The 11,630-nt window shown below is 36.0% G+C and overlaps 1 protein-coding gene across 1 annotated transcript in view; it reads right to left on the bottom strand.

Moving 5' to 3' along the window:
- Positions 1 to 1,819: 1,819 nt before the first annotated feature.
- MYO16 (myosin XVI) overlaps positions 1,820 to 11,630 on the bottom strand; it is a 727,392-nt gene continuing 717,581 nt past the window's right edge. Inside the window, exon 35 of the mRNA XM_001375684.5 lies at positions 1,820 to 3,318. Coding sequence (XP_001375721.4) covers positions 3,088 to 3,318 — 231 coding nt within the window. The 3' untranslated portion in view covers positions 1,820 to 3,087. The remainder of the gene's footprint in view (positions 3,319 to 11,630) is intronic.

The raw sequence follows: 11,630 nt of genomic DNA, 5'->3' as shown, positions 1-11,630 counted from the left end.
GGTTCAGGAACTTAAATGATTTATACCCTACCCTATCATAAGATTTAGAGCTAGAGTAGTTGTAAACCAAGGTTTTTCTCTTAATATGCTCTGGTGTGAGAATCAAATGTAATAAAGGGAAATGTTAGCTCTCAGATGTACTAGCCGAGTGTTATTAGAGAAGTCTAAATTTGGAGACTCGGAGTCAGGAAGACACGCGTATAATCCTGTTTCAGATACTTCCTAGCTGGGTGACCGTGGGCTCTCCAAGTTTTAGTTTTAGTTTAGTAACCCCATCTGGAAAATGGGGATAATAATAGCAACTACTTCCCAGAGTTGTTGTGAAGATCAGATGAGAAAGTATGTAAAGCTTTCGGCAAATTATCAAGCATTATATAAATGATAGTTATGATGAATTAATGTTAAATTAATTATTGATATTAAGCACTATTAATTATAATGGTACCTGAGTTTATAAAATCAGGGGTTAGGATGAGTTAAACTCATTGGTCTCTTCTACTTTTCAACCTGTGATCTATGACATACATGAGTTTCCTATAACACACTTTCCGTTCAATTCACAAGCATAGTTTAGAGTCAGCACAATTTTCTGTGAAACTTTGAAGTTGATTCATTTTACTGAGATTAGGGAGATTTGGGTGAATGGCTTCTTGTGATCAATGTAGAAGTCTAAGAGTTTTATAGAAATCTTTAGGGAAGACATAGTTCATAATTAGAGGCAAAAATGGAGCCCCTTTCTTTCTCCCCCTATCCCCCAGGCTGTCTTTCTAATGTGAGATTGGCAGTAATTCAGTAAATGGATATACTGTATTGTTTGGGTATTTGACTATTACTTTTAAGAGTTGTTTAGACATAATCATCATTAAGGACACTAGCAAAAGTCAGTCAGACTGGTTTTGCTATTACCACTGCAATTTTTTTTTCTTATGGTAGATTCAGAATAAAACCCACGTCTCCTTGTCTTTTTAATTTGAGGTTTATCTCCCCAGAGAGATGTATGATTCTCTCTGTATATATGTGCATAGGCATCTATATGCAAATGTGCTCATACATGCATATATTTTTAAATTCTTAGTGTGGTGAGTTGAATTTTAAGTTCATTTAGACTTCAAGCATGAGCTTTAAATATTTTGGGTAAAGTAAAAATATCACAATATTATTTTTGTTACAATTGAGGTTTTTTTTTTAACAGTAGAAAGCTGGTATTTTCTATTGCCTTGTTATTTGTGAATAGAGCATCACATAATTGGTGAGAAGATGGGAAGAATAGATGCCTGCAAAATGTAGATTTGAACCCCAGACCTCAATCCACAGAAGTCCTTGGTACTTCCCAGAATTCCCTATAATCTCACCTAAGTCCCCACCTGGGCGAGATCACAATTTGTATTTAAACTGGCTATAACTACTTCGGGCTCTCTCTCTTCCTCCTCGGCGATTGCAACATGTAGTGAGTAAAATGTGAATGGGCTAATCAGTCCTAGGCACGTAGTTTATTATTTTGTATCCTTGATTTCTAATAATCTTTAATAAACATCTTAAAATATAATACTTTTATTACTAGAAACTAAATTTAATTTTAACATACCCACATTGGAACGAAGACCACATTACTGAGCCACCCTGGTTTTCAGGAAGGGATCCCAAGGCAGTTTATGTGCAAAGAAAGGTCAACTGATTTTTTTAAAGTAGTGAAGGCTGCCAAGTCAAGGAGGCACTATGCAAAAGGGTGAGAGAAAGATGGTTGTATTGAAGTATGCTAAAACCAAAAAGTGGTAGTTTGAATTGGGACTCACAACAACAACAGATAGCAAAAGGAAAGTGCTTGTACCCTTTTATTGGCACAGTAATATTTCAAAGGTTGGTATGGCTGGGAAGTTCCAAGTAGCAAATTATTGTTCTCTTAATGCCACGGCTCAAAATTTTCATGACAGCCAACCAGAACACTTCAGTAAGTCAAGGCCATTGCAATACATGGGCTCTGATGATATACAGTAAGTGAATCATGCAGTATACCTCTTTAAGGACATATTCCTCTTATGATGGCTGTACCTTCAGGAAGCCTTATTGCTCAAAGGAGAAAAATCTCGGCAGTTCTTTCTGCACCTGTTACTGGGTGCACTTTTGTACTGACATCTGACCTTTAATATAACCAGATGTGAAAATGAAGCTATACACACTTAACTGAGCACCTCATTATTTCCTGTAACCTATGCTGTCAATTTGAGATGAAGTTTAATTAAAGAAATTCACAATCCACTTATTCCAAAGCATGGCGCATAGAAAAGAAACAATATCTCCTAACTAATGAATGAAATAGAAAGTGTTGGGCACTATACAAAGAAGCTAATTTTGTGAGTGTCACCAAATTTAAGGTTGACATCAATGAAGCTAAAACAACAACATAGTGTTGAGATTCTTAGATACTTCAGGGGAAAACTATGTGGGGCAAAAAGAATCCAAATGGATTTGATACTTTTACTTGTATTTTGAAGGAAGAACAGCACCACCAATTGCATAAATTTATAAAATCCAGTAATAAACATGTAAATAATGCTCAGGTTTGGAATTCTGATAAAACACAGACATCTACAAAGAAATATAATATATGGACTATATATATGCATCATATTAAAACCATTCAAGGTACAATAAACATCATATTGAACTCTATAAAACAGCTGTACAGTGTGCACATCAATCCCACCTGTCATTGGACCCACAACTCTACCATTCTGCTTCCCTCTCCACTCTCTCAGACTCATCTCTCCCCCCCCCTCCCCCAACCCCATATTGAGGCAGATTCCTGGTTTCTAAAGAGAGTGTTCTGTTATTTCAGGGGCCTCCAAAGCACACGCTTGGAAAGATCAGTGCTAATCACCACAGAAAAAAGAAAAGAAAAGAAAGACCAAACACACACACATACATATTGAATCTAGTGTATTGAACTCCAGTTTCCTGTGCTTTTGAGGGTAAATGCCTGGAGAGAGAATCTAGCACATTTTAGGCAGGGCAGCAGGATTCTGTTTGCTGCTACAGTATCCAGTCACTGGGTGGTTTTGATTTCTAGAGTCTGCACGCTGATCCACATCAAATCGTGGTGTCCCATAACTCTGAAGGTAATCTATTGCAAGAAGCCTCTTCTGCCTTCTTCAATAGAGCTGGCTTTTTACAAGGAGGTGGAGGAGGTCCGCTGACCCGAGGTTCTGGGTGGTGCTGGTTTTGTTGCCAATCTCTTTCCTCACAAAGTTTCCGCCTCCAGTCCAGGAGTTCCTGAAGGGCCAAACTTTCATTTTCTGAAAGCCTTAGCTGATGGATTACCTGGTGGGGTGGGGGGAACGGGAATAGAAAAAACAAAACACCAAAAATGTGAAGGGTCAAGAAGTTTGATAACACCTGGATCTAAAAGCCTCTTAATTTATGACTTAGAGATGAAATATAATACACCGACTAAATAAATGCCCAAATAGAATTTACTATTTGCTGAAAATAATATGAAAATGAATGAAAAGTTTGTCCTTCATGGGTAGCTGAACATAAACCTGGAAAATGATGATCAAAAATGTTATTTTCCTATTTCGTTACTGAATTATGATTGACTAATTGATCTAAATTCAGTGGAATGAGTCCCTCCCACTAAGAAAAAATGAGAAGAGGCAACTTTTATTCAGTTGTCGCCCCCTTCACTTCTGTGTGGATACTGCTTAGCCCACAAAGGATGGTATTCTCTTTGTTGTGGTGACTCACATTACACCAAACTTGTAGGGCCAGCAGCATGGACTGGTGTGGAAGTATCAAATGGGATGTGTTGGCATCATCTAGCCCATAATACTTCCTGATGCTGCCTGAACCAGACTAAAATATAATTGGGAAATGTCCAATAAAATAAATAAAAATACAATAAGACAAAGATAGTATCACATTATCCTTACACATGGATTTAGGGACCACTCTATTTGACATCACTGGTCAGTTTGAACAGAGAACTTGCATTGGTTAGGCAAGATCTGCCTTCAAAACCTCGTTTTTACATATACTAGCTTTGTTTTCATGTGTAATTTCTCAGTGTCCCAGACAACATTAGAGCAAGTTATAGCAGAGTTGTAGATGTGCCTTTGTAGATGGAGCTTTCTCTCCATTTTTGTTGGAAATTTCATTTCATTGGGAATTCCCAATGGCATCACCGATCTAAAATTGCTCTCCATACCCAAAAAACACTAGCACATACATATGTGAATGTTATCAATGTATGTATATATGAAATATATATATATAGAGAGCACTCTAATAGATTACCTTAAAAACTTAATGCATTAAATGTGCTATACAGAATTATCTTATTTGATACAATGAAAATCCCAGAAAATATCAAAATTTTGTTTCTGTTAACCCCTTACCTTCTTCAGCTTCTAATCCTTTAATCAGAACAAGCCAACAAACAGGCTTGATAGACTTTCTCATTCTTGCTTTTTTTTCTGTCTGCACCCATTTTTTAAGATTTGTAGCCATACTATGACATAATTCCTTGTTTTAAAATAATGTTTCAAGGTATACAAAGGTGTCCTCACAACAAAAGTTAAATAGAAAAAGTGACTAATGAAGGAGAAAAATATGTAAAAATAGATAGCTAAAGAGAGAAAGGAGCAAAGATTTTCATCAGTGGAGATTAATTTTCAAAATCAGCACCTGAATGGTTAAGAATGGATTGATTTTGACAGAAAACAATAAGAATTGCTGTCATGTAAACAACTGACATTTAGAGGATACCAATGTACTCTATAGGTTTAGGCCAAAATAGAAAGATGAAAACATGATTCAGAGAGTGATAATGATGTCTTTGGAAACTGGAATCTTTCCCTACAGTGATGAAGTTCAAAAGATCAGATGAACTAAAAGCATTTTTTTGGACCTTGATGACACTCAACCATGAAAGATTTGTTATCTGTTGTTATCAGGGAGGTCATCTAGTCTAAGTTAATAATTTTTCAGATGAGGAAATTGAAGCCCACAGTGGTTGTGACTTGCCTAACGTTACATTGTAGGAAGGGGCAGCACTGGGATTTGAACTCAGGATGCATGACTCTAGGTTCATTGCTTCTTTTACTGTGCCACATCAATTTCTTCTAAGGGACTAAATCTGTCAAGAAGTTTTATGTGTCTTTTGTGAATTCATTGGTGTGGAAAGTTCCCAAAGGGAAATTTCATCTATCCAACTTAGAACCTCAGAGTTTCCTAAGACACCGAGGAATCAAGTGACTTGATCAGGGCCACAGAGCTGGCAGTAAATCCAAGTTTCTCTGACTTCAGAAGAAAACTCACTATCACTGATTCTAGGCTCTCCCTATCAAATTTCATATGAATGTAAAAAGGCATAAAGTTAAATGCATCTGTAGAGAGGGCCACATGATGTCATGAATTCCCAACAGAACAATGAAAAAAGCACTTTAATTTTTATTTATCAATCTCCTTATTTATATATTTATGGTTTTATTTTTATATTCGTGTCTCCCAATTGTGTGTTGAATATCTAGTAATTCAAAGCAAAATTATACAATCTTCCAAATATACATAGTTAGAGTCAATTTTAAATAGAGCAGATAATTTTGTTTTTAGCTTCATCAAATCAATGGGCATTATAATTATTGGGATTTTAGATGGAGAAAGTATTTGGCAAGCCACTTCCCAGAAGTTCACTCTGCTTTCATTTCTCCCCTCCCACACAACACTTCATCTATTAAGAAGTACATCTCCAATCATTATCTGGAACTATTATTCATATTTCTGCATCTTTGCGATTCAATTTGCCTCAATTCATACAACAAAAAATTACTAAATCTTTTGTATCCAAGTATGGCCCATGCAGAGGATGGATGAATGAGTTAAAGTAGTTTGCCTCAGCAATTTTGTATGTGGAAGACCAGGAAAATATTTGACCAATCAGGAAACAGTAATGAGTTTGCATTTCCTCTTTGGACCTTAACTCTTTTGGTTAGGCTTTCAGAATCAATAGAAACTTTTACTAGGTGTTGCTCTGTGATAAAACCTTCACAATAGGAAACTGCCTTATGTTTAGTCACTCCATGTGGAGCCCTGGGAATCTTGCTGACAGTGACTTTCTCCAACTGCTGATCCAGAGCTGAACGTGTGCAGAGGGAATTAGACAAAAAAATTTACAAACACCCTGAGTCATTTCTTCTAATTTTCAAATGAAACGCACCCCTCCCAGCTTCTTGTATTTGCTAATAAAAATATTTGAAGACCTAATCACGTTTTAGAAGTTGAAACTGAAACAGAGACCATTAGAAAGCATTTACTTAATGAAGACATTAACTCTTAAATAGTGTGCTGAGTATGGAACCCGGCTTTCTTCTAGTCAACAACCTAGAGATTTCTAGGGTGATAAGCAAAATTTTGACTAATGGTCCCAGTAATCAACTAATATTCAGCATTACTTTTACATGGAAAGGCTCTGGTAGAAGTTCTCAATTATGAAGATTTATGGCTACTGCAAAGACCAGATTGTTACATTTGCTAAGATCGACAAACTTGGAGTACTAAATTGTTAGAGGTCTTAGAGCTCTTGTTTCTATTTTTTAAGGTTTTTGAGCTAATAAACATTTATTAAGCACTTACAAGGTAGCAGGCACAGTGTTAAGGGCAAGACAACCGGGGAGACAAGGAGTTCACACTCTAATGGGGAAGATAATATGCAAACAAGTTTGAATAAGGAAGAATTAATAGGAAATCATCAACAGAAGGCAGGCACTAACATTAAGAAAGGCTGAAGGGCAGCTGAATGGCTCAGTGGATAGAGAGCTTGGCTTAGAGACAGGAGATCCTAGGTTCAAATCTGACCTCAGGTATGTACCAGTTGTGGTACTTACTTAATCCTCAAGCCACTTAATCCTCAGTTGCTTAGCCCTTACCACTCTTCTCCCTTGGAACTAATGCTTAGTATAATTTCTAAGGCAGAAGGAAAATTTCCAAGTTTAAATAGAGTGTAAGTACCACAGAGGAAGAGAGCAAAAGAGAGAAATGAGAGATCAAGAGGGAGGGATTGTAACTGAAAGTGAGAAGAGACATTATAAGCTAGCATATTTGTACCTTAAATTGAGAACACACCATGGGGGCAGAAGGAAAGGGTTAACAAGAGAATGACTGAGAGAGGCTTCCTGTAAAAAAAGGGAGATTTTAGCTTAGCTTTGAAGGAAGCTAGAGAAGCCAGAAATCTCACGCCTTAGCCTTCCCACCTTCCCTCTTCTTTTTTCTCTCCTCCACTTAAATGTTTACAAGAGCAAATATATTATACACTCTCAGATCTTTCAAAGTAATAGAGTTCAGGAAGATTTCAGTTTCATAATTCAGGTAGGTAATACTGTAAGTAGAAATAATACAGCTCTAGAGATGCGTACAGTATGCCCTAAAAGGCTGTCTGAATAATGATGTATAATCTGCTCTATTTAGAGCTGTCAGGTATTGTAATGATGCCTGTCATAGATAATAAGCATGAGATTTATTACCTTCCAATATAAAACACAATACCAACTCCTGACACACAGAGAATGAGAAGCATTTATAAGAATTATTATTTATGGCTGATAAACATCTAAATTGTTCATTTCCTTTGCTGTAAAATATACACACATTTATTCAACAACATATACCTGTATATATTTCTGTGTGTGTGTGTGTGTGTGTGTGTGTGTGTATTATGTTGAAAGAGAGAGATAAGAGTTATATTCTAGACCCTTATTGTTGAAAGGAAACTCTCAAACTATTTTAAGATACAAATGACCCTTAAATAAAATTTCAAATTCAAACTCTCTTCTATCGAACTGGTTAAGATTTAGAGAGCGAGTGAACACTCAGGAAATAAATAAGGATAAGGAGTCAGCATTACTATAATTTAATGTAAGGACCACTTAGGGGAAGCCATAAGCCAATTATTTTAAATACATGAGTAAATGAGTTATTACAACCAAAGCAAATCAAGTACATGTTCATGTACTAATACATTTATCAATGTTTACATGGCCTGGCTAGCTGTTAGTAGCTTTATTTACAAAGCTTAAAAATGTATATGTACTACAGAGGAAGAGAGCAAAAGAGAAAAATGAGAGAATATAGAGATGGAGGGATTGTAATTGAATGTGAGAAGAAAAATTATAAAATATCATATTTGTCCTTAAATTGAGAACACACCATAGGCAAGCCCCCTCACTTCCATAGCTTCAACTTCTTTCTCTGTAAAATGAAGAGGCTGGACTAGACAATATTTGAATAAGCAACCTCCAAGCCTTGACACCATTTGGGAATCATACAGATTTGATCTGACATCCATCCTTGAAGATGCCTTTTACATCTTACATCTTTTCCTTTCAGACAAGCCAACCTTGTTTGAAAGCAAGTTAGGGAATGTTTGGAAAAACTTCAGGCTGTCGATGTGTTGGGGGAAAATATGTTGATTCCACAAGAGTTAATTTTAAGCAGAGGGACCACAAAAGAGAGACAGTTCAGGCTCTCATTTGTGAGCACAACCTTTAGTTGGGCTTACACAATCAATAGTTAAACTTTAATTAGGAATTGTTGAGTAACTCCTATAGTTCAGGGAAGGTCTTAACCTTTTGTTGAGTTGGGAATCTCCTAGGCAGGTTAGTGAAATCTACCAACCATTTTTATGTAAAAAAATACATAGGATCACAAAGGAAACTAATCATTCTTTTAAAAAATATTCACTGTTTATTTGTAACATTTAAAATATTGAGATACTCAGTTAATTCCCTTCCTCCCCTTTTCCATCCAAGAAGTTTCATTTGGCAAAAAGATATATGTAAACTAACAGCTCTTCACACATAGTTATTAAAATATTAAAAACAAGAACAAGTTCATGTTAAGAATTCCTTGCTGTAACCCATTTACATAAAAGAGAAAGAGAATGTTCACTGAATAGCAGGTAGAGAGAGGGAGAAAGCCACCTTCCCTCACTTCACTTTCCCAGAAGACTGCTCAACCCTGAATGGCGATAACAATTCTTGTGTGAATGACTGTCCCCAAGATCTTTCATCAGGACAAACCTGAGAAGAAAGATAATTGATCCAGAGAAGATCTCAAAGAACAGACATCCTCAGAAAGAGCAGAAGCTAAATCCATACTTGTAGTAGATAGCAGACTACTTATTATGATTTAAAAAATAAGAACCCATTTGGTATGTCTCATTTTAAGTCACTAGAAATTCTGTTCCACGTGGAGCACAACTTTTAGTGGATGTATCCTAAAATCTATTTGATAAACATTATTTTATGGTTAATGATGACTGATTAGTTATTAGTTAGGTTGGGTTCAATTTCTAGGCAGCTGTAGTTTATCAGTCAGTCTATTCTCTATTATTCCATGACTTGTAAGAAGCCCAAAGCTGTGAGTAAAGATCATAGGCTACTAGTTAGATTGAGCAGTAAGCAATGATCAGAAGTGTTTGGACTGTGGGGATGTGCTTTTATAGTGAGTCAGTTAAGAAATAAGGCTGGGGACCAGCTCATGAATGAAGCAAAACTTGTTTCTACAATAACCTCACAGGAGATGGCAGAACCTTGTCATATGGACAAAAGCTAGGCTGGGGTGGGGAGGCATGGCAATCAGGACTTTAAAGAAAATCTTTTCCTAAAAAATGAAGATTCTGTGATGTGGTTACTAAACAACACATGGGTATCTGGGCACTGTTCTATGGTCTTTAAGGTTGATACTTCCTCCATTTTTTTGGCAATCTTGTTTCAAAACAACCTGAAAAGTACCTCTGCCTCAGGGGCTATTTTTTGTTTAGTACCTGGAAGGCACAAAGGCAGAGTCTGGAGGGAGATGGGTATCATTTGACTGCTCAAAAAAATTGACAAATGCATACTATTTATAGCAGCTAGACACTAAAGCAGTTTTATTACCTACCGTGTTACCCCTTGTGCGTGCTCTACTTAAGGTTGTGTCAGCATTTCCAATATACATCCTCATGCCAGTTTATAGCAGACATAAAAACTTGGTCTAGGTTACATCTGGGGCACAACATCTTCCTTGGTGTTTTTAGAAAGCACCGTATAAAAACAAATGGCCAAGCCATTTAAATTCAGGGTGTATATGGCCAGGGAGACTGGATTAATAACCTTGCAAATGGGTGGAATAATACCTAAATGGTCATATACCAAACATATTCCTTTATGCATGGACACACCTTCCCAAAGAAGCACTTTTTCCTCTAAGCAGGTATCTGACTGGGAAATGTCATGTTAAGCTGTTAGGATGCCATATACAAGAAATACAATAATCCTTGGCAAATGGTACTACTCCTTGAGATCCTCATGATTATTGACACAGTGGCTTAATATTTGGGATAAAGAGGCAATAAGGCTTCAATTGGTATAGAAAGCTGATCTTATCACAGGAAGCCATGCACTCTCTTTAGCTAGCTAGTCCCTTGTTCCTCTTCTGGATAAGAGCACATCTCATGCTGGCATATTCAATAAGCACAAAATATCAATTAGCTATAAAAATAAATAGTAACCGAAATTGATTTAAAGGACACAGGCTGTTCCGGGTCACACAGGCTCCTTAGTTAAATTAGGAATTATTTTCAAGGTACACAATCACCAAAAATGTCTGCACATTAGAAATAAGAGGTTACTTAAAGAATTTTAATAAGCCTCAATGCTTATGTACTTTTTGTTCATTTAAAGGCTCTTTCTATGTGTTACTGATTAGCATACCTCAACAATATGTGACCTATAAGTCTGCCTAATTTTTTTTATAGAATATAAATTATTTGGCAGAGTTATGGATTTGTACTTCTATGAATTAAGTCCAAAAGTTTCATACAATTATGTTTTCTTTGGTTTTTTTTCTTCATTCTTCTTCCTCCTTCATACTCCCCTCTTAGGATGAATATGGTCTTTGTTAAATTATTCATATGTAAAATCATGTTGTTGGTCATTTGTCATTGTATTGATTTTTCTATTGACTACTCACCCAAAGGTGAAAAGAGGCATTTAATGACATTTATGGAAATTAAAAGAAGCAAGTGCTTCTGACAGATTGAATGATAACATCCCTATATTCTTGAATGCAAATATCATTAGATATAGTGTTAAAGAAATGTTGATTTTTTAAAATACTAAAATGAAGCCTGAAACCTAAAGGGTGTTTTCATTATAAAGAAAACCCCTAGAAAGTCTAAACTTATGGAGTACAATTGTAAATGGAACAGTACTAGCAGATGTAGGATGGTATATCAGAAAGCACATTGAAATTAGAGCCAGAAGGATTCCAGTTAAAATGCTAGCTCTACATTTATAGCTAACTACATGACCTTAGACAAATCACCTAAGCGCTACAGGCTTTGATTTTTTAATCTGTAAAACGAAGAGAATAAATTAGATGATATCTAAGGCCCCTTCAAGATCTAAAGTCTATAGTTTATGAAACTACTTTGATTTTTCTAGCCTTTCATATGGCTCTATACATTGAAGATAATTTGAGAAATTGCTAGAATAATTAAAGACTGTTTTAGATTTACAAAGAATTCTGCGCAAAATGTCACCTTGAGTAAGTCATTTGAGCTCTATAGCCTTGATTTTTAAATCTGTAAAATAAGG

This window comes from Monodelphis domestica, chromosome 8 (assembly GCF_027887165.1).
Source record: "Monodelphis domestica isolate mMonDom1 chromosome 8, mMonDom1.pri, whole genome shotgun sequence".
Lineage (NCBI taxonomy): Eukaryota > Metazoa > Chordata > Mammalia > Didelphimorphia > Didelphidae > Monodelphis > Monodelphis domestica.
This window is presented reverse-complemented; position numbering and strand designations above follow the sequence as displayed.